Source organism: Eubalaena glacialis, chromosome 5 (genome assembly GCF_028564815.1).
Source record: "Eubalaena glacialis isolate mEubGla1 chromosome 5, mEubGla1.1.hap2.+ XY, whole genome shotgun sequence".
Classification (NCBI taxonomy): Eukaryota; Metazoa; Chordata; class Mammalia; order Artiodactyla; family Balaenidae; genus Eubalaena; species Eubalaena glacialis.
Window position 1 is genome coordinate 53592772 of NC_083720.1, and position 24396 is coordinate 53617167.

The 24396-nt window shown below is 36.2% G+C and overlaps 1 protein-coding gene across 3 annotated transcripts in view; it reads left to right on the plus strand.

Annotated features, from left to right (window-relative positions):
• The first annotated feature begins 3703 nt into the window (after window positions 1-3703).
• TBC1D19 (TBC1 domain family member 19) overlaps window positions 3704-24396 on the plus strand; it is a 170429-nt gene continuing 149736 nt past the window's right edge. For all 3 annotated transcript variants that reach the window (XM_061191298.1, XM_061191297.1, XM_061191299.1), the window contains exon 1: window positions 3704-3906. In XM_061191298.1, coding sequence (XP_061047281.1) covers window positions 3808-3906 — 99 coding nt within the window. In that variant the 5' untranslated portion in view covers window positions 3704-3807. The remainder of the gene's footprint in view (window positions 3907-24396) is intronic.

A 24396-nucleotide genomic window follows, 5' to 3' on the forward strand; every position in this document is an offset into this window, starting at 1 on the left:
AGCCAGCATGCTAAAGATGGCAAAATGGAAAAGAAAAGAAGAGCTCAGATTCTTGATGATGTTGTTGAGGCACTGAACCAAACTTGGGACACTCTTCCAGATTTGTTGTTAATAATAAGTATCCTATAATTTAAACCACTGTTACTTGGATTTTCTCCTGAGAGTTTTATAATTTACAAGGAGTCAACACAGTTCCTGAGATTGCTCACAGAGCCAGTAGCCCAATCTTCCTGTTTCACACACAGTTGCCTGGGACCAGAGGAAATAAAAAAAATGGGGAGTGGAGGATAGCGTGGTCTGATTCTCAGCCTGGACTCAGAAACGAGGTATGGCCACCTTGTAAAGAGAGGTGGCAAACAGAATCAGAGGGGCTTTTTTCATGAGGGCTTTGGTGACCCTTGGGATTTAAGCACCTCTGGTGTTTTGCAGCTTTGAGATCACCAAGAAGCAGCACCCTGGACTGTGGCTTGGGGGCATCAGACATCACCCAAGCAAGCAGAGGAGGTAACGAGCAGAATTTTTCTTAAGCACACCTGTGTCGTTTCCTAACAACTCTCAGGAGTGACCGGAAGAGACTTTGAAGAGGAGCCTGAGGTCTTGTGCTAGCATGTGGGGCTACATATCCATGACAGGTAGTTGATATCTCTATGAGCTCATTTGTTCCCAAAGACAGCGAGATCTGTGACATTCGTGATACACACAACACACATAATAATTGTTATTTAAGTCAACTCCTGCCGACATACAATTCAATCCATTCTGCAGACACAACATGCTAAAAGCTGTCTCCTTCTAAAACAACAGCTGAAAATCATTTTCATTGTAGATTGTAGAGTTTATGCAAGACACACTCATGTGAATAAATTAAGGACACGTTCTGTTATACCCTGAAGCATGCCTTATTTTTGCGTTAGGCTGGCAGGGTGTTTTTGATGTGGTCCACACCCTTGCCTCTGTGAGGTTACTGGTCAGTGATTTTAAATGCATCCCCTCACCCACAGTGAAATCTGACACTACATTGTATGTAAAATAAATGAAAGCAGCGCAGGTCTGAGAAAGTCAAGATTGGGTACAGGGCCTTATACATGTTGGCCCAGAGTACCTCTGCTCTGAATTTGAGGCAATTTCAAGGAGATTTCTCTCTGCATCTAGTTTGCTGTTGTCTCCATTTATACAGTTTTAACCATTCAGATTATTTGGACCCCTTTTGCTATCATTTGTTAGTCTGGGTCATGGTTCACTCTAACATGTCAGAAATAGTGTTTTCCCAATCCTCAACCACACTAGGTAGAGTAAGAATTTCCAAGGCAAAGTTCTCCCTTGAGGGATAAATATGGGAATCTGCACCTTCAATGACTTTAAAGTAATAAAATGTCCAGATACACAGGTGGGAGGGGCCTGTCTACCATTCCAGCTCTTTATGTGCTGGCCTCACCATCCCTTTGGGACTGAGAATTCCTTGAGAGAAGGGACCATTTCTTGTATTCCTTGCCATTCCTAGCACAGAGCAGGTGTTCTGAAAAGTTTGGCTAAATCGAATTGAAAAAAAAGAGAACCGAGGGCATTCTAGAATTGAATTATACTCCAATACACCCGCTTCTATGTATGTGAGAAACACTTTTTTAATGTTAGAATTAAATTTTGTTTTTGCTTGGGCATGCCTTCAGAATCAAATCTGAACTTCTTAATTGCTGCTTTAAGACTGAAAATTGTTTTCTCCTTAAAAGAAAAGTTTTTAAAGCCTCTATCTGTGCAAAGAATTGTGCTGGGTATTTTCACATGTTTTGCTACATTTCTTTAGGTACTTTCTATTCCCTTGTCAATTGAACTGAGCATTGTTTTTGCCAAATTATCTCAATTTTAATATTTACTGATTTTTAATACTAGGTACACTATCCCCTCAGGTGGGTATTTTATCCTCTTGTTACAGATGAGAAAGCTGAAACTCTGATGACGGAAGGGACTCATGCAGTTCCAAGGGTACAGAGTAGGAGGGAAGCTAGACCGTCTTCTGACTCTAGGCACCATGCCTTTTCTTTGGCTCCACGGTTTCATTTCTTCCCCTTTCATGCTTTATGACTCTTCTTAACCTAACATCCTTATCTCTTTAGTTATTAATCACTTCACCCTTTTCAATCTCAAAAGAACTTTCTCCACAGTTTTCTTTTTTTGTTCACAGTGATGTTTGTGCCGGAGATTCCTGAATGGGTGGGGTGTTGGGATGGAGGGACTGTAGAGAGTTGAAGAGATGTACTCATCTACGAGTTTGAGAAATTCTGAGTTGTGGGAGAATGTTTTGTAGAGTCTGTCATTAATTGCCTTAAGTACTTTTTTTCCTTGCCTGCCTCATTCCAAAGATGTTTTAATAAACAAACCTGACCAAACGGGTTATTTGGAATTTGTATTTACCATCACAATATTCTGAACAGTTGTGTTGTGACGGCCAGGGTATTTTGCATAGATGCCAGAGGTCCGGCCCCTTTGAATTGTTATTGTTTACCCGGTTTAGTCCTTTGCTATTCAGAATATAGTCCTTGGGCCACCAGGGTCACCGTCTCCTGGGAGCTTGCCAGAAATGCAGATTAGCAGGTCCCACCAGAAGCCTATTGAATCAAAAGTTCTCTCTTGATGCCTAAGCACATTAATGCAGTTAGACTAGTTTTTGCAGCAATCTTGGTCTGTTTTCTTGGAATCTACATCTTCTCTGCTTAAAATATATGCACACACACATTTGAAATTAATTCTTGATTATTTTGGCGAGGTTATTCTAATACATGTATTATTCCATAGGCCTTATATTAGCTGGCTTTTGGAATGCCATTCAACTAATTAAATCAGCTACTTCTAGTTCTCTTAAAAAATTTTGCTATGTTACTTTGATGTCAAGAACCATGTTTTATTTACCTTTGTGTCCACACAGCTTCTTGTATGTAAATGCTCAATAAGTTGAAAGCTGAATGAATTTTGAATTGATTTTTGATTGAACGAATGAGTGCATGAAGAAGAGAAATCTAGATGGCACATTCCTTAAGGCTGGGACAATGTCTTAGCTATCCTGGAACTGCCAATGCTTCACAGAAAACCTATCAATAAATGCTTCTTGTTTAAGTTGTAGCTGTTAGATAAGGAGATGCTGTCTATTTATTCCTGGCATAAGACCCCAGAAAACAGAAAGAGAAGGGGGGAAAAAATGGAGTGCTAAGTACAGTGCTAGAACCCCTCACAATCGTTACCTCAGCTAATCATCAGAGCATCTTGTCAACTGGGTATTATTTTACTGAGGTGGAAACTGAGTTCTGAATTTTAAGCACCTCGCCCAAGTTCACACAGCTAGCATCAGAGCCTCATAATTCTTGGAAGTCATTTGCCATGTCGTTGTGTGCACTGCCCTGTTTCTGTAGAGATTGGAAGGTTATTATTTTCCTTTATAATAAAACACAAAATACACAACTTTCTGATTTCCCCTGGTGCATCAGAGGCGCTGTGGCTCTAGAGGAAAGAGCTCCTCTTCTTGCCTTTCAACAACAGACCAAGCAGGAACAATGGAATGAAAAGCTACTCCCCTCCCCCCACCCCGCAGGTCGTTTTCTGCCAGCGGAACGCAGGTGCTGGAGCCTTCAGGCGTGGGGGGGATCAGAGAGGAACGGACACACGGCCCGGCAGTTGCCTGGTAACGCCCGCTGGAGGAGTCCCTGCGTAATAAGGTCCCCGAGAAGTGTCACTGGCCCTGAGTGGGACCTCGAACGTAGCCGATTCTCTCCCCGCTAGCGGCCTGCCCCCGCTGCTTGGCGGGCTAGGACAGGGGAAATGTTGCAGGAGGAGTCGGATCTCGCTCTCATTATTGCCCAGATAGTCCAAAAGCTCAAGGGCTCCAATTTGTACGCTCAGTTGGAACGGCAGGCCTGGGTAAGTGAGGCTGAGTGGGAAGGGATGGAGACCAGCGGGGCCGTGGCGGTGCTTCGGCTCCTCTGCACCCCGCTGACCTAAGCCGAAGCCCGCCTCGGGTCTCTCCAGCTCCGCTCCTGGGCAGGGGAAAACCTCCCTTCCAGGTGTAAGCTCCACTTGCTCAGCCTTGGGCGTGGGGGTAATAGGTTTTTTTTTTGTTTGTTTTGTTTTTTAAAGAAAGGTGGGGCACATCACGCCTTTCTTCAGGCCAGAGAACCGCTGAGGCTATTCATTCATATTGTAGTCCTTTACAGGGTCTAATTTTTTAAGCTACTGGAGTCAGTGGAGGTAGGTTGGACTATACCTTCCTTCACTTTTTCCATCCTGTAGGTGAGTTTGAGCCCCCAAGTACATTTTGGCTTTCGCGTCTATTTATCACCTTTTTGCACTCTACCCTCCCTGCAATGATTGCCCGTCTAACCGTCCACTGGGCGCTTATCGAGTATTTTCTAATACGCTAAGTTCTTTGGATGCAGAGATTGATCAGGAGATCTTTGCCTTTTTTTTTTTTTTTCATACTCAGCAAAAATATTTTTAATGATTAAAAAAAAGTCATAGTACTCACTCTACTAACTCAATGACACGCTAAAATATTAGCCTAGCTTTGTGTAACCTTAAACGCGGCCGCGCTCTCTGTGTGGGCATGATGCTTTCTGCCAAGGGGCGGAAGAGTGGGCCCACTTGTGAAGGGGTTCTTTCTGGGAATTTCTTTCCATGATTCTTTTTTTTTTTTCTGACTGCGTTGGATCTTCGTTGCTGCACGCGGGCTTTCTCTAGTTGCAGCGAGCGGGGGCTACTCTTCATTGTGGTGCGCGGGCTTCTCATTGCAGTGGCTTCTCATTGCAGAGCACAGGCTCTAGGCATGCGGGCTTCAGTAGTTGTGGCGCACGGACTCAGTAGTTGTGGCTCGTGGGCTCTAGAGTGCAGGCTCAGTAGTTGTGGCGCATGGGTTTAGTTGCTCCACGGCATGTAGGATCTTCCCAGACCAGGGCTCGAACCGGCGTCTCCTGCATTGGCAGGTGGATTCTTATCTTTGCCTTTTTTTGGTGAATGTGATAAATGGAATCATACAGTATTTAAAATTTTGTGCCTGGTTTCTGTCATTTTGCATAATGCTTTTGAAATTCATTCGTGTTGTTGGTATTTCAGTAGTTCTGTTCCTTTTTATTGTTGAGTAATATTTCATTGTTTGGAGGTACTACGATTTGTTTATCCATTCATTGGTTGCTGGGCATTTTTGGTTATAGAGTTATGGGTTGTTTCTGTTTATAGAGATTATGAGTAAAGCCGATACATGCTTTCTGGTATAGGTTTTTTGTTTTGTTTTGTTTTTTAGTTTTCTTTTCTCTTGGATAAATACCTAGGAGTGGAATTGCTGAGTTGTATGGTAAGTGTATGTCTATAAGAATCTGCCAAACTTTTCCAAAGTGGCTGTATTATTTTGCATTTCCACCAGCAGTTATGAGGATTGTTCTGCATCCTTGCTAGTGCTTGATGTCAGTTTTTAATTAATTAATTTTTATTTATAATTACGCTCCTCTAGTAGGAGCATAATGATATCCCATTGTGGCTTTAACTGCATTTGCCAAATAACTAAAGATATTGAGCATCTTATCAAATGTTTATATCTCCTTTGGTGAAGTAGTCTGTTCAAATCTTTTGGCTATTAAAAAAAATTGTGTTTGTTCTCATATTGTTGAATTGTAAGGATTCTTTATATATGGCATAAGTCCCTTATCGGATATGCAGCTTGCAAATATTTTCTCCCAGTCTGTGGTTTATCTTTTCATTTTCTTAACTGGGTCTTTCAAAGAGCAGAAATTTAGAATTTTGAAGACATACATTTTTATCAATTTCTTTCATGATTTGTGCTTTTTGTGCCCTACCTATAAGAATCTTTGCCTCCCCCAAGGTCTCAAAAAGTTTCTCCACAGTATGGAGGTTCCTTAAAAAACTAAAAATAGAACTACCATACGACCCAGCAGTCCCACTACTGCACATATACCCTGAGAAAACCATAATTCAAAAAGAGTCATGTACCACAATGTTCATTGCAGCTCTATTTACAATAGCCAGGACATGGAAGCAACCTAAGTGTCCATCAATAGATGAATGGATAAAGAAGATGTGGCACATATATACAATGGAATATTACTCAGCCATAAAAGAAATGAAATTGAGTTATTTGTAGTGAGGTGGATGGACCTAGAGTCTGTCATACAGAGCGAAGTAAGTCAGAAAGAGAAAAACAAATACCGTATGCTCACACATATATATGGAATCTAAGAAAAAAAAAAAAAAAAGGTCATGAAGAACCTAGGGGCAAGACGGGAATAAAGACACAGACCTACTAGAGAATGGACTTGAGGATATGGGGAGGGGGAAGGGTAAGCTGTGACAAAGTGAGAGAGTGGCATGGACATATATACACTACCAAATGTAAAATAGATAGCTAGTGGGAAGCAGCCGCATAGCACAGGGAGATCAGCTCGGTGCTTTGTGACCACCTAGAGGGGTGGGATAGGGAGGGTGGGAGGGAGATGCAAGAGGGAAGAGATATGGTAACGTATGTATATGTATAACTGATTCACTTTGTTATAAAGCAGAAACTAACACACCATTGTAAAGCAATTATACTCCAATAAAGATGTTAAAAAAAAAATAAAATAAATGGTATCATGTCAGGAGGGAAAACCAGAAAACAATAAATTCCATATGTTTAAAAAAAAAGTTTCTCCTATGTTTTGTTCTGGAAGTTTTATTAGTTTTAGCTTGCACATTTAGATCTAGAATCCATTTTAAGTCAATTTTTGTATATGATGTAATGTAAAGCTTTTTGTTGTTGTTGTTTTTTGCATGTGTATGTCCAATACCATACCTATTTCTGGTACTTATTGGTTGACAAATCTATCCTTTCTCCACTAATTTTCTTGGCACCTTTGCTGAAAATTGATTTAGTATACACATACACACACACACACACACGTGCGCATGCATGCGTGCGCGAATATTTCTAACTCTCTATTCTGTTCCATTGATCTATTTGTCTATTATTATGCTAATACCACACTATTTTGATTTTTATAACTTTATAGTAAGTCTTGAAATCAGGTAATTAGTCGTCCAACTTTGTTTCTCTTTTTCAAAATTGTTTTGACTACTCTAGGTACTTTGCTTTGCCATATGAATTTTAGAATCATCTTGTAAATTACTACAAAAAACTTACTGGGATTTGTATTGGGGTTATGTTGAATGTAGAGGTCAATTTGAGGAGACTTGACATCTTAACAATATTGAATTTTCTGGCCAATGAACATGCTTTGTGTCTCCATTTATTCGTATCTTCATTTTCTCTCATCAGTGTTTTATAGTTAAGTACACAAATATTGCACATATTTTATTAAGATTTTCCCCAAGTATTTCATGTTTTTTTGTTACTATTAACATGCTGACTTTTTTTCTTGTTTCAGTTTCCAATTACTTGTTGTTAGTATACAGAAATAAAATTGATATTTGTATATTTACCATGTATCCTGGGGACTTACTAAACTTACTTGTTAGTTATAGTACCTTTTTTGTAGATTGCTTAGTATTTTCCAAGTATATGTGTCATTTGTGAATAAAGATGTTTTACTTCTTCCTTTCCAATCAGTGTGCCTTTTAGTTCTTTTTCTTGCCTTGTTACAGTGGCTAGTGACTCCAGTGCAATGTTGTGTAGATGCTTTTTGTTAGGTTGAAGAAGCTCTCTTCTATTCCTGGTTTTCTGAGTGTTTTATTACTAATTGATGTTGAATTTTGTTAAATACTTTTCTTGTATCTGGAGAGATGCTCATGTGATTTTTTATATATGTTGATATGGTGAATAATACTAATTGGTTTTGAATGTTGAACCAATTTTGCATTCCTAAGATAAATTCTACTTGGCTATGATGCATTATCCTTCTTATATATTTCTTGATTCAATTTGCTAATACTTTGTTGAAGATTTTGTGAGTATTTTTATAAAGGATATTGGTTTATAGTTTTACTTTAACATCTTTGTCTAGATTTGATATCAGGTAATGCTGATCTCTTAAATTGAGTTGAGAAGTGTTCCCTTCTCTCCTGTTTTCTGGAAGAATTTGTATAGAATTGATATTATTTCCTCCTTAAATGTTTGGTAGAATTCCCAGTAACGTTATTGGGGCCTGGAGTTTTCTTTGCGGGAACATTTTTTAATAAAAAATTTAATTTTTAAAACATGTGCAAGGCCATTCAGGTTATCTTGTTGAATGTTCCACATGCCCTTGGAAAGCATGAGCATTGTGCTGTTACTGTACTATACATGTCAATTAGGTCAAGTATATTGACAATTTTGTTCAAGTGTTCTATATCTTTACTGAGTATGGAGGCTTCAGTCAGTACAGTCAGGAGCCAAGCTAGGCTTGAGTTTTGTTATTACTGTCATTAGCTTCAGTGTACCACAAGCTTCAAATTCAGTGGGCTGCTGTAACTTTGTGCTTAGAAATAGTCCTGGGGTACTGGAGGGTTTTTCTCAGTGTCTATATCCTCAGTTTTCATTTGTCTCCTTTGCCTGTGCCACAGAGGGAGATCTCTCTCCATGCTCTGATCCCTTCCTCAGCAGTAGTCCGTTGTTTGTTACTCAGTCCTAAGCTCATGGTAGATACAGGTGTTTTCTGTCCTCCTGGTCCTGTCTCAGTCCAGGTGCCTTGGGAGTGGGTCTTTGACAATGTTCCTTTCTCTTCTGCTTTTGGCAGCCAAACTTTGCCTTGTGGCAAATAATGGGTGAAAGAGAGATTCCTGCCTCTTCCTAGTTTTGGCTTACCTCTGCTATGTACTGGTACAGGATTTGGGGCCTGTGAGAGTTTTCTTACGTTTCCATGAGGAAGACAGTTTTTGTATCTATCTCACCCCCAGAAGCAACAAATTATTGCCTCCCTCAGAGGTTTAAGGCCTCTTCCTCAAATGAGAGGAGAGTTTGGGCAAGGTGGCATGGTTGCATGCTTGTTTCGTAGTGGTAGCCTATCCTTTCTTGCACACCTGTGCCACAGAAGGGGGCTCTCTGCAGTTCCTGCTCTGCCCTCAGTCCTGATGGAGACCTATGGAAAAGAGCATGCAAGTGAGTGTGAATTCCCCTTGGGTTTTGAGCTCCCAGTGTTTCTCAGCTGACATGCTAGCCCACATCTAATCAATAACAGTTAACAATTTTAGCTGAATTCTTCTTTCTTGCTTGTACGGTAGCCTCCTTTTCCTCCTGTGCTTTGCCAAATATGAAATAGTTTGGAGTCCCATCTGTCTTTAGAGGGGCTTGTTACTCTTTGGAATTTAGTTCACTTGATCGTCTTAAAACTTCAGTTTTATGGTGAGTTCAAAAGTTATGATTTTGTAGATTATACCACTTTTTCTCATTGTTAGGGTGGGAGTGATGTTTCTTATTCTTGCTGTCCACATCCTATGCATTAGCAGAAGTCCAATAGTAAGTGCTGAAGGATTGAATCTATGTCAGTGAGAAAGATTGGTCTGTAATTTTCCTTTCTTGTAATGTCTTTGACAAGTTTTATATCAAGGTTATACTGGCCTGATAAAATGGTAGGGAAGTGTTTCCCCCTTTTTTCTTTTCTATTTGATATAAAAATGTTATGAGACTGTGTTATTTCTTTCTTAAATGTTTGGAAGAATTCTCCATTGAAGCCTGTGTCTCAGATTTTCTTTTGAGAAGGTTTTTTATTTTGTTGTGTTTTGTTTTTAATTAGTGGACTTTATTTTTTAGAATGGTTTTAGGCTTACAGAAAAATTGAGCAGAAGGTACAGAGTTCCCATACATCCCCTTTCCTTATATACTGTTTCCCTTATTATTAGCATCTTGCATTAGTGTGGTACATTTGTTACTATTGGTGGACCAATCGATATTGATACATTATTATTAAAGTCCACAGTTTTCATCAGGGTTCACTGTTTGTGTTACACAGGTCTATGGGTTTTGACAAATGTATAATACCATGTACCTACTATTCCATTATCTTACAGAATAGTTTTACAGTCCTAAAGAAATCCCCTGTGCTCCACCTACGCATCCCTCCCTCCTTCCAAGCCCCTGGCAACCACTTGGTTTTTTACTGTCTCTATAGTTTTGCCTTTGAGAATGTCCTGTAGTTGTAATCATAACAGTATGTAGCTTCTTCAAATTGACTTCTTTCACTTGGCAATGTCCATTATGTTACTGTATGTCTTTTTGTTTCTTGATAGCTTTTTTTTTTTTTCTGAATAATATTATATTGTGGGGATGTATCAGTTTGTTTATACATTCACTATCTGTTGAAGGACATCTTGGTTGCTTCCAAGATTGGCAGTTATGAATAAAACTGGTATAAACATTCCTGGGTAGATTTTTGTGTTGACATAAGTTTTCAACTAATTTGGGTAAATACCAAGAAGCATGATTTCTGGCTTGTATGGTAAAAATTTGGTAGAAACTGACAACTTGTCTTCCATTGTGGCTATACCATTTTTGCATTCCTGCCAGCACTGATTGAGAGTTCCTGTTGCTCTACATTCTCACCGGCATTTGGTGTTATCAGTGTTTTAGATTTTGGCCATTCTAATAGGTGTGTTGTGATATCTCACTGTTGTTTTAATTTGCAATTCCCTAGTGACATATGATATTGAATATCTTTTCATATGTTTATTTGCCATCTGTATGTCTTCTTTGGTGAGGTGTCACTTCAGGTCTTTTGCCCATTTTTAATTGGGTGTTCTTATTGTTGAGTTTTAAGAGTCTGTTTTATGTTTTGGGTACAAGTCCTTTATCAAATATGTGCTTTGCAAATATCTTCTCCCAATTTGTGGCCAGTCTTTTCATTCTCTTAGTATCTTTCTCAGAGAAGTTTTTAATTTTAATGAAGTCCAACTTATCAATTTTTTTCTTTTATGGATCATGCTTTTGGTGTTATGTCTAAGAATTAATCACCAAACCCAAGGTCACTTAGATTTTATCCTATGTTATCTTTTAGAAGTCTTATGGATCTGGGTTTTACATTTATGATCCTTTTTTTTTTTGCATGTGGATGTCCAGTTGCTCCAGTACAATTTGTTGAAAAGACTCTCTTTGCTCCATTGAATTGCCTTTGATCTTTTGTCAAAGATCAGTTGACTATATTTGTGTTGGTATTTCTGAGTCTCTATTCTATTCCATTGATCTACTTGTCTATTTTTTTAACATTACCACATTGTCTTGATTTTGGTAGCTTTATAATAAGTTGAAGTTGTCAGTCCTCCAGTTTTGTTCTGCTTCCGCATTGTGTTGGAAAGATTTTAAAGAACAGATTCAATTTTTAATAGATATAGGAGTATTCAGATTTTCTATTCCTTCTATTGTCAGCTTTGATAAATTGTGTTTTTCAAAGAATTTGTTCATTTAAATGATATAAATAATTGGCTTAAAGTTGTCTATAATAAATTTTTATTTCTTTTTAATGTCTGAAAAGTCTGTCACAGTTTCGGATTATGAAAATTTGTGTGCATGTGTGTCTTTGAACAGTTTTGCTAGGTGTTTATCTATTTAATTGATCTCATCAAAGAACCAGTTTTGGGTTTGAAATTTTGTCTTAATTTTGGATCACATCTTTATTATTAATTTTCTCCTATTTTCTTTGGGATTGATTCGCTGTTCTTTTTTTAGTTTCTTGAGATGGAAACTTAGATCATGGATTTCAAGACTTTTTTCTTTTCTAAAATATGCATTTAAGGCTATGATTTTTCCCCTAAGCACTACTTTAACTGCCTTCCACAGTTTTAATGAGTTATATTTTTACTATCCTTTTGTATAAAACATTTCCTAATTTTTTTTGTCATTTAAAAAATTTGGCCCAAGGGCTATCCTGAAATATATTGCTTAATTTCCAAGCAATTAATATTTTCTTTTTTTTTTGTACTTTTTTCGAAGTATAGTTGCTGTACAATATTATATGTTATAGGTGTACAATATAGTGATTCACAATTTTTAAAAGTTGTACTCCACTTATAGTTATTATAAAATATTGGCTATATTCACCATGTGGTACAATATATCCTTGTAGCTTATTTTATACCTAATAGTTTGTACCTCTTAATCCCCTACTCCCATATTGCCCCCCCTTCCCTCTCCCCACTGGTAACGACTAGTTTCTTCTCTATATCTGTGAGTATGCTTCTTTTATGTTTATTCACTAGTTTTAAAATTTTTTAGATTCCACATATAAGTGATATCATATAGCGTTTGTCTTTCTGTATGACCTATTTCACTTAGCATAATGACCTCCAAGTCCATCCATGTTGCTGCAAATGGCAAAATTTTGTTCTTTTTTATGGCTGAGTAGTATTCCATTGAATGCATATATAGATATATATATATATATATATGTGTGTGTGTGTGTGTGTGTGTGTGTGTATGTATATATGTATATATACATATATACACACACACATATATATATACACACAAATATATATGTAATCTCCCATCTTCTTTATCCATTCATCTAATGATGAACACTTAGGTGGCTTCCATATCTTGGCAATTGTAAATAATGCTGCTATGAACATTGAGGTACATGTATCTTTTTGAATTAGTGTTTTTGGTTTTTTTGGATACGTACCCAGGAGTTGAATTGCTGGATCATATGGTAGTTCTATTTTTAGTTTTTTGAGAAACTGCCATACTGTTTTCCATAGTGGCTGTACCAATTTACATTCCCACTAACAGTGTAGGAGGGTTCCCTTTTCTCCACAACCTCGCCAACATTTGTTACTTGTGTTCTTCTTCATGATAACTATTCTGACAGGTATGAGGTTTCGATGTGCATTTCCCTGATGGTTAACAGTGTTGAGCATCTTTTCATGTGCCTTTTGGCTATCTGCATTTCCTCTTTCAAAAAATGTCTATTCAGTTCTTCTGCCCATTTTTTAATCAGGTAGTGTTTTTTTATATTGAGTTGTATGAGCTGTTTATATATGTTGCATATTAATCCCTTATGAGACATATCATTTGCAAATGTTTTCTCCCATTCAGTAGGTTGTCTTTTTGCTTTGTCAGTGGTTTTCTTTGCTGTGCCAAAGCTTTTAATTAGACCACATTTGTTTATTTGCTTTTATTTCCTATGCTTTAGGAGATGGATCCAAAAAATTATTGCTGTGATTTATGTCAAAGAGTGTTCTGCTTATATTTTTCTCTAGGAGTTTTATAGTATCTGGTCTTACATTTAGGTCTTTAATTCATTTTGAGTTTATTTTTGTATGTGGTGTTAGAGAATGTTCAAATTTGTTTTTTTACATGTAGCTGTCCAGGTTTCCCAGTACCACTTATTGAAGAGACTGTTTTTTCTCTGTTGTATATTCTTACCTCCTTTGTTGCAGATTAATTGACCTTACGTGTGTGGGTTTATTTCTGGGCTCTCTGTCATGTTGCATTGATATATGTGTCTGTTTTTGTGCCAATACCATACTGTTTTGATTACTGTAGCTTTGTACTGTGAAGTCAGGGAGCATGATTCCTCAGCTCTATTCTTTTTCTCAAGATTTTCTTGGCGTTTTGGGGTCTTTTGTATTTCCATACAAATTTTAAAATTATTTGTTCTAGTTCTGTGAAAAATGCCATTGGTATTTTGATAGGGATTGCACTGAATCTGTAGATTGCCTTGGGTAGTATGGTTATTTTGACAATATTGATTCTTCCAATTCAAGAACACAGTGTATCTTTCCATCTGTTTGTGTTGTCTTCAGTTTCTTTCATCAGTGTCTAGCAGTTTTCTGAGTATAGGTCTTTTACTTTCTTAGGTAGGTTTATTCCGAGATATTTTATTGGTTTTGATGTGATGGTAAATGGGATTGTTTCCTTAATTTCTCTTTCTGATTGTTTGTTGTTAGTGTACAGAAATGCAATAGATTTCTGTATATTAATTTTGTATCCTTCAACTTTATTCTATTCATTGATGAGCTCTTGTTTTCTGGTGGCATCTTTAGGATTTTCTACGTATAGTATCATGTCAATGTTATTGATTTCCAGCTTAATGTCAGTGTTGTCAGAGAACATTCTCTGACTGATTAAATATTTTAAAATTTGTTGATGCTTGCTTTACAATCTGGTATGTAGTCAGTTTTGCTGCGTGTTCCACGTGCACTTGTAAATAACGTGTATCTGTCACTGTTGGGTCAGGTAGGCTATATATGTCACTGAAGTCCAGGTGTCAGTTATGCTGTTCAGCTTTTCTATAATCTTATTGAATTTTTTTCTGTTTGTTACCAGCTATTCAAAGAAATATGTTTAAATCTCCCATCATGCTTGTATATTTGTCTATTTCTTTTAATTCTCTAAATTTTTAAATTTTTTTAATTTTAAGGCTATTTCATTGGTTGTATATAGCTTTATATTGTGATAGCTTCCTGGTGGATTAACCCCTTAATCTTTATGAAATGTCCTTCTTTATCTCTAATAAGGTTCTCACCTTAAAGTCTGTTTTGTCCAATGTTAGTATAGCCACAACAGCTTTTTTTGGTTAGTGGTTGCATGGTGTGACTTTTCCCATACTTTTATTTTCACCCTTTCTGCATCAGCATCCTTGTATAGTTGTTTTTTAAATCCAGGCTGACAAATCTTTTTATTTTATTATTTAGTATATTTACATTTAATGAATTTACTGATATATTTGGTTTTATATTTCTGGTCTTAATATTTGGTTTTTTAATTTGATACATTTGCTTCACATTCTGCTTTCTCTCTTTTCTTGTATTCTTTTGGATTATTCAGATTTTATTCAAATATTTTTGTTGTTCTATTTTTGCCTCCATTAATGTGATAGTTACACATTATTTTACTGTTATTTATGTAGCTACCCTAGAGGCTACAGCATTTATTCTTGATTACTTGTAGTCTTGAATAAACTAATTTTTTTTTTTACTATTTCCCTGTAATGTAATGCTAGAACTTAGAACACTTTACTTATTTACACCTCTTTTCCTTTGTGTTATTTTTGTTGTGCATTTTATTTTAAATTCCACAAGACATTGCTATTATTCTTCTGTAGCATAAGTATTTAGTCAATATTTGCTGGGGTTTTTTTTTGTTTTTTTTTTTGTTTTGCATTTTTAGTATTTTTAATGGTATTGCCAGAATCAGTGCATTCATTATGTGATTTTTCAGAAAGGAGTTGAAATCCTCTGACCTTGATTCTGATTGTTTCTGATTTGTAGCTGAACTGCCTGAATGGGAAAGTTAAGACTATCTTAAGAAAGAAAAAAAGTAATATTTACTCATTTTTAACCAATTTTTATCCTTTTTGTTTCTCATTATTCCCTCCTACTTTTCTATATTTACACTGGGATTATTTTTCTTCTGCTATGACAACTCTTTTTAGTATTTGTTTCAGTGCAAGTTTCCAGGTGACAAGCTCCTCAGTTTTACTTGTCTGATGATATCTTTATTTCATCTTTATTTTTGAAGGATTTTTTTTTTCTGTGCATAAATTTCAAAGTTGTCAGTAATTTTTTTGTCAGCCTGTTGAGACATTTCATTGCCTTCTGGCCTCTTTGTTTTCTGTTGTGAAGTCAGCCATCAGGCTTTTTGTTATCTACTGAATGTATGTCCCTCACCCTCACCCTGGCTGTTTTAACATTTTCTATCTTTGATTTTCAGCAGTCTTGTTAAGGTGTGCCTTGGTGTGTTATTATTGTTGTTTGCATTATTATTATTATTATTATCATTTAATTTATTCTGGTTTGAGTTTGTGGGGCTTCTTAAATCTGGGGTTGATATCTTTCTCCAGTTTTGAAAAATTCTTGGTCATTATCTGTTTGAGTATTTGTTCTGCCACATTTTTCTCTCCTTTCTTTCTGAGACTCTAATTTGTACATCAATTAGATTTTTCACTGAGTCTTACTTATCTCTAGTACTCTTTTTCTTTACTTTACATTATTTGTTTTTCCTCTGTGCTTCAGTTTGGACATTTTCTTTTGACCTTCTTTCAATTCACCAATCCTGTTTTATGCTATTTTATATCTCTTGGTAAATCCATCTAATGAATTCTTATTTACATTTAGTGTATTTTTCAATTCTAAAATTTCCAAATGGTTCTCTTTTATTGATTCCAGTTCTCAGGTAAAATTACCTGCTTTTCATCTACTTTGTCCAGTTTTTCTCTTTTAAAAAAATATAACTCAGTTGTTTTAAAGTCTTTGTCAGTTAACACCAAAATCTGGATCATATGTGGATCTCTGTCTATGGTGTTATTTTCTCTTATCTTTTATTCATCTGATTTTGTCTGCTGGCATGCCTAGTAACTTTTATTTGTTGCCAGACATTGTGTCCAAAAAACTGTAATGCCTCCTTTCTTGAGGGTTCACTCTCCCCTCCACTGGGCAGATAGTCTTGTGACTGATTCCCTTAATCCAGTTAGGGAGTGTGCTGGGTTGAGGCTGAGTTTTACTTTCAGGCTCAATTTTCCTCTGGTTCTTTCCTGGCTCTCACAAGTTTTCAGCTAAGAATTTGATATACTCTAAGGGTCCTTTCCCCTTTGGGTCCTAGACTCTAACCTTTTTCTTGTCAGACTGCTAAAAAACTTTTTCACAGGTTTCATGCTTACGTTTGTAACCTTCTACCCCACAGAGTTCTAGTATTCAAAAAATTTCTTGAGAAAACTGGCCATGTGCTTAAGATCTCCAAGTCTATGCCACACCTCTGCTTATTTCTCTGTCCAACCTTGGTAGCCCTCCACCAGGCTTTGTACTGGGTTTGTCCTGCTTCTCAGCCTTCTGTTCATGCTCAGAGTAATGATCCCAGGGAAAATGTTGCTACAGAAGCCAGTTCGTCTCTCAAGATTTTTTCTCTTTCTGTTTCTCTAGTTCTTGTTCTCTCAACAACTCTTTTCTGTCTTCAGATAGTTGGATTTTTGTTTGTTTGTTTGGCTCTACTAGTTGTTCTACATAGGGACGCTGATCGGCCACCGGCTCCTACATACAACTTGGAAACGTAAAGCCTATTTTGTGAGGATTAAACAAGATAATATGCCAGGCACATAGTAAGTACTCAGTAAATAGAAGTCTTAAAGTCCAAATGAAATATCACTCCTTTTTTTAAAACCCCTCAATGCTTTTCATTGCCCTTGGAAAAATGTACAGAGTCCTTGATTAGGCCTGCAAAGCTTGGTGGCACTGTTCTTCACGCTGTACTCTTCAGCCATAACTGTCTAAGCTTTATAGATTTTCCATAACCTTCCAGTTTAGTTTAGGTACTTCTTTTTTTGTGATCCGTAGTACCTGGAACTTTATTTTTTGTAGTATTTAAACATCTGCCTTCCCCGCTAAAGTCTGTTTCATGAAGGCAAAAAAAGACTGTGTGTCTCTTGTCCTGCTGTTTTTTACACCTAGCATAATGACTGGCCTGAGAAGGGTGCTCAACATGTCTTTATTAAATGGAAAAAATCCCAATTCTTCTTTTTTAATGTTTATTCTAACAGTATTTATTGAGTACCTACTATGTGCCAGATACTTTACTAAGTGATAAAAGAATACGAAAAGCATCTTTACCTTAAGGAATTCAAAGTCTGCTGTGGCACTCTGCTTTTCTTTAAAAATGTTTTTCCTTTAAATATTTCTTTTTATTCTAATTTGGGATCTAATAAGTCAATAGCTGATTCTCAATTTTGTAAGAAAGCCTGAAGTTTCAGAAAATAAGCAGTAATGACAAAACTTTTTTCGAAGATTTTTGTATTTCACAATTGCAAATAAGAGATTCATGACCTATATAAATTATAACTTCATTTGGAGATTACTGCCCTGAAGACATATTCTTGTTCCTTTCTGTTTTGAACTCCACTTCTATTAATTCAATGTGATTCTTTATTTTGATTATTCAACAAATATTTATTGAGTGTTTACTATGTGTCAGGCACAATTCTAGGCCCAGGGGATAAAACAATGAATAAGATAAAGTTCTGCCCTCATGGCAAGATGATAGTATTACAAATAAATACAGGTCCACAATCCCTTATCCAAAACCCGGGGGCAGATATGTTTTGGAATTCACATTTTTCAAATTTTAGAAAGGTAATTCATGCATATTTGTATGTTATTTAATATCCTTACCATTGTCTTACAGCACCTTGTAATTATACACATTCATATTAATGTAGCAAAATGTATGAATTTTTACACTAAGTGTGATAAATAAGGACTATAAATAGTCTCATGTCTATTCAGGTCAGATCAGATTTTGCTACCAAATGAGTTCAGGTCAGGACAGATTTTTGCCACTAATTCAGTTATGAAAAAACTTTGGTTTTCAAAGCTTTTCAGGTTTTGGAATTTCCAGTAAAGGATTATGTATCTATGTAACATCAGGCAGTTAATTGCCTTGAGGTAATAAAAAGTAGAGCAAGGAGGAAAGATAAAGGAGGGTAAGGAGATGGTTACATGGAAAACTCAAAAACATGTATTTGGCTGATTCTTAAGATAAAATAAGAGATCTATAACATTATAGATTCATACTTTAAAAGAGTATAATTATAAATCCTTTAAAAGTAATATAATATAGTCTTGGGCTTGAAAAAATATGTGATAACAATTTTGCCTTAGTTTATATCCAATAGCTCAGACATTTAATAGAAATCAGTTAACTCTTAAAAGGCAACTTTACAATCAGCTTTGATAATATACATTTAAACAACTGGCTGTTTGTTACATGCCTTTAAAAATGTAATCAGGAGGGCATTTTCCTGCCACGAGCATTTTCTGTACTGCCTTCATTTTGTCTGAGTATATTCAGAAAGTGCTACAGCAGTGTTGGCCCAACTTAATTAGAAAAATAAAAATCACACAGAATACTTCAAAGACATATAAATGATTTTCAGATTTTTCCCTTGTCACTAGTGCTTCTCTTTTAGTATTAAACATTGACTTTATTTTAATGTATCCTTTTATATATTGAAGTTTAATTATTTAAGGTCTTGGTATAATAACATGGAATTTTGTGTTTCTAGAAAAAGCTTATGGTTTTTGATTTCTGAGTTTTCCTAAATTATGAAGTCAACCTACATCTTAAAATTGAATTTGTTCACTCATCCTCTAGACATTAGAGTGACAGCCTAATTCCAAATTTGATCTCTAGCACCAGATCAACATTGTTATTTTGTATCATGCATTATTTGTATTTAAAATGGATGTTGTGTAAAACCTCAAATGTTATTTCCATTCCATTAAGTCCTTAATAAGTCTTGTTGCTCAGATTGTTATTATAAATAATAGAATTGTGAAAGGAAGGAATCTGAAAGAAGATAAGCTTTGGAGAGAGAAGGAATAATATAACTGATAGGATGTTGTCATGAGTCTAGAACCCCATAGCATCTTAATGCTGGTGTCCCTTACTAAAAAACTTATGAAATCGTATCTCAAATATCATTTGTTTGTTATTCATTGTTATTAGAAATATGTACCATGTATAGAGAATTAAGAGATCGTAGAAATGAGAGAAGAAACTGACATTTATTTATTATTTATTTTAGGGAAATGAAAATTAAATAGATTTAATTTAATAGATTTTAATTAAATACATTTTCTGTAAGGCATGGATGGATAGAACATATATAAAGTCCTGTGCCATGATTAGAGCTTACTATCTTCTGTCTTTTTTTCTCTCTAGGGTGGGATTGGTATATACTAGGGGAAGTTCCATATTGAACTACTGCATTTGTTATATAAATTAACAATTCAGTGACTCTGATTGTGTTTGATGTGAGCCAGGGAGTGGTATCATCCTTACCAATATCTACCTTGGCTACTGTCATGTCCTTTCATCTTGGAAAGTAAGACAGTGAAGAAATGAATTATGGTATACAGGATTTCAAAATAAGGAACCTCTTGTCTCCATAGAATTTAGGTACTTGAGGGATTAGATAACTATTAAAATGTGGATCTGCTTTGTGTAAGTAAGTACATCTCTTCATGTTTTAATTCAGTACTGAGTTGCTTAGAGAAGGTCATGTAGGGTTCTTGAATTAGGTAAGGCCAAGTCTAAATGAGAGGGAAAAGTACAATATATTATGAAAGGAGGCTAAGAAGTAAAGATGTAGAGTAAGGGGCATAAGACAGTCAGTGCTGGCAAAGAAGGGGGTCAGCTTGGGGACATCAGCAAAAGAAAACCAGTGAAGGATCCATCCTCAGGTGAGAGAAACCAGAGCAGAGTTCGAATTATACAATACAGATTCAGTATTAAGGCATGATCAGCTTGCACAGAGCCAAAATTTCCAATTTGAAACTAAAACTCATTCTTGGCTACAATGCACGTCCACTGGAACTACTGGACTTACAGAAACAAATCTGGTTTACAATTTTAGAAAGAACCAAAAGTATTAGGAAGAAAAGGGGGTACCCAATTCAACATGTTTTAATTGAGCCTCTTTTCTGTGGTGGTGATGGGCTCTTGAGAAAAATTCGACGAAGTACAAAACAGTTACGTTAATGATAAGAATGTTTGCGTTTGATGTGGGAAAGGGCACTATTTCCTTTTTTTCTTCTCCCTTAGCTTTTTGTTTACCTCACTAAATACGTTTTGAGTTCCACAAGAGTGAGGGAGGACTATGTGTTGGTTTTCTTTTTATACTGAGGAACTGGCATGTAGGACGTGTTCAGTTAATTATTGAAATAAGAATGCAAATGAATAGGCATATACTAGGGTATAACTATACTAAAAGGAGACCCCTGGGATTGGAGAAGGCTTGGATGGCACTCAAGGTGGGAAGATGGGAGTGAATTCCCAATGTAGGAACAGTGAGAAGGCTAAGCAGAAGGTTTCTGTTGTAGGGCAGTTCTAGAGAGATGAGATTATATAAATTGGGTGGGACAAGATTTTTAGAGGTTTGTAAATGCCAGAATGGGTTTGTCTTTATTTGATAGGCAATGAAGTGGTCATTGAGGGATTTTGAGGAGGGTGAAGACATAAGGTGGCTTTTTGGGACACTAGTCAGGCACTGGTGAGCAGGATAGATAGGAATGCAGAGAGCGTTCCCCCTTGATCCTCCACTTTATTTCTTCCTACGTTCTATTGGAACTTTGACTATTCTACAAACTGATGGTGCACAAGAACATTCCCATGCCTCTGCTCAGTCTGTCCTCTCAACCTCTACGCCTTTGCTCCCCTTTTCCAGTTTCTTCAGTTAGAGTTAATTGTTTCTTTCTCTATGGATGATACCTCTGTTGTAACATATTTTCTTATAGCTATCTTCCTTTCTGGACTAAAAATTCCAAATACAAGGACAATGTCTTATTCATCGTGTTCCCCATGGTTTTGTTTTATGCACTTTTATTTGTAACCTTTTTTCCCTCCTATTTGGTTTTGTTGTTGTTGTTGTTTTTTGCTGTGCCGCGCAGCTTGCAGGATCTTAGTTCCCCAACAAGGAGTTGAACCTGGGCCACAGCAGTGAAAGTGCCAAGTCCTAACCCCTGGACCACCAGGGAATTCCCGTTCCATGGGGTTTTGCAGGTGTAGGCCTAAGGAATCTTTAGTGTAATGCATTCATTGAAAACATGTTTATGAAGTACTTACTATGTGGTAAGTATTGTTTGGGTATAGAGATGAAAGACAAGTCCTCTAGAAACCTATAGTCCAGTGCAGTGGTTCTCAAAGTATGGTCTGTGGACCCCTGGTGGTCCCTAAGACCCTTTCAGGTCAAAACTATATTGTAAAATACAAAGGCCTTTTTAAAAAAAATTCACTGCGCTGACATTTGCACTGATGGTACAAAAGCAATGGTGATGGGTTTAAATCGGGGAACTAGTACCAAACTGTACTAGTAGTCATTGTATTCTTCACTGATATACATTCACAGTTAAAAAAAAAAAAAAAGTTTAATTTGAGTGTACTTGATCAAACAGTAAACAATTATTTTATTAAATCTCATTTCTTGAATACACATTTTTTAAATATCCTGTTTGAGGAAATGGAAATTATGCGTAAGGCACTACTGCTGTATATTGAAATAAGATGATTATCTAGAGGAAAACCACTCTAGTGATTAACTAATTAACTGAGGTACAAGCTGAACTGCTTTTTTTTTTTTTTTTTTTAAATGAAACATCTTTACTTATAAGAGTAAACTATTGACAAACTGTTATTCAGACTTGGATATTTGGAAGATATTTTCTTTAAAAAGGAGCAAAGTGAGGCTATCACTTCAAGGAAAACTGTTATGTGTTGCCAGTGATAAAATCCAAGCTTTAAATAAAAATCAGATTCTGGAAAACTTGTATTATCACTGTGACTTTGATGGCTACTTAATACTTAAAGACTTTTTGGATGATATTGATGGTGATATTAACAAATGCTACTTTTTGATATTGTTTAATGAAATGTGTCCACTGCATCACTTAGTTAATATATTTGAAATGATCAGTACATAATGTTACAAAATCATGTGTAGGTAGAAGATTGATTCAAAGTGCAAGGCAGATTGCTACATGTTTTTCTAATAGAGTATGAAAAGTTTATTGATGTTCAGATTCCACATTGCAACTAATCTTTAGGAAACTACTACCTGTCAAATTTAGTGTACTATCAAAGGAGAGCATCCACAGTATCTGAAAAGGATATTAAAATATCCTTCCCTTTTCCAGTTGCATATCTGTGTGACACTGACTTTCATATACATCAGTCAAGAGAGCATAGTGCCATAGATGAAGTATCACAGCAGATTGAAGACTCCAGTTGTCTTTTACTATCCAAACATCAAAGACATTTGCAAAAATGTAAAACAGTGCCTCTTTCTCACTAATTTTTGTTTCTGAAAATACAGTTCTTTTAAATAAAAATATTTAGGTTAATATACAATGGATTTACATTGTTATTTTAAGATGAATTGACAAATTTTTTTTTTTTTGGCTGTGCAGGCTCTTTGTTGCAGCGCACGGGCTTCTCTAGTTGCAGCACATGGGCTTAGTTGTGGTATGTGGGATCTTAGTTCCCTGATCAGGGATTGAACCCAGACCCCCTACATTAGTAGTGTGGAGTCTTAACTACTGGACCACCAGGGAAGTGCCAGCAAATATTTTTATTGTAGTAAAACAAACATAAAATTTAGATTTTAACCATTTTTAACTGTATGGTTCAGTGGCATTAAGTACATTCACATTATTGTGCAACCATTATCACCATCCATCTCCAGAACTTTTTCATCATCCCAAACTGAAACTCTGTACCCATTAAACACTAACTTCCCATTCCTTCCTCCTCACAGTCCCTGGCTATTACCATTTTACTTTCTGTCTCTATGAATTTGACTATTCTAGGTAGCTCATGTAAATGGAATCATACAGTATTTGTCTTTTTCTGACTGGCTTATTTTGCTTAACATAATATCCTCAAGGTTTATCCATGTTGTAGATGTGTCAGAATTGTCTTCCTTTTTTAAGGCTGAATAGTATTCCATTATATATATAACATTTTCTTTATCCATTCAGTTATCTGTGGACACTTGGGTTGTGTCCACATTTTAACTATTATGAATAATGCTGTTCTGAGCATGAGTGTACAAATATCTGTTCAAGTCCCTGCTTTCAGTTCTTTTGAGTATATATGTAGATTTGGAATTGTTGGACCATATGGAAATTCAATTTTTAATTTTTTGAGGAACTTCCATACTAATAAACAAATAGGTTTAATTTTTCTGTATTAATTTCTAATACTGTAAATATCAGTAGATCTAATCCACATAAACAAAAGTAATCTTGGATCCTCAGTAATTTTTTTTTTTTAGCAACTTTATTGGAGTATAATTGCTTTACATTGTTGTGTTAGTTGCTGCTGTATAACAAAGTGAATCAGCTATACGTATATATATATCCCCATATCCCCTCCCTCTTGCATCTCCCTCTCACCCTCCCTATCCCACCCCTCTAGGTGGTCACAAAGCACCGAGCTGATCTCCCTGTGCTATGTGCTGCTTCCCACAAGCTATCTATTTTACATTTGGTAGTGTATATTTGTCAATGCCACTCTCTCACTTCGTCTCAGCTTACCCTTCCCCCTTCCCGTGTCCTCAAGTCCCTTCTCTACATCTGCATCTTTATTCCTGTCCTGCCCCTAGGTTCTTCAGAACCTTTTTTTTTTTTTTTAGATTTCATATATATATGTGTTAGCATACGGTATTTGTTTTTCTCTTTCTGACTTACTTCACTCTGTATGACAGACTCTAGGTCCATCCACCTCACTACAAATAACTCAATTTTGTTTCTTTTTATGGCTGAGTAATATTCCATTGTATATATGTGCCACATCTTCTTTATCCATTCATCTGTCGACGGACACTTAGGTTGCTTCCATATCCTGGCTATTGTAAATAGTGCTGCAATGAACATTGTGGTACATGACTTTTTTGAATTATGGTTTTCTCAGGGTATATGCCCAGTAGTGGGATTGCTGGGTCATATGGTAGT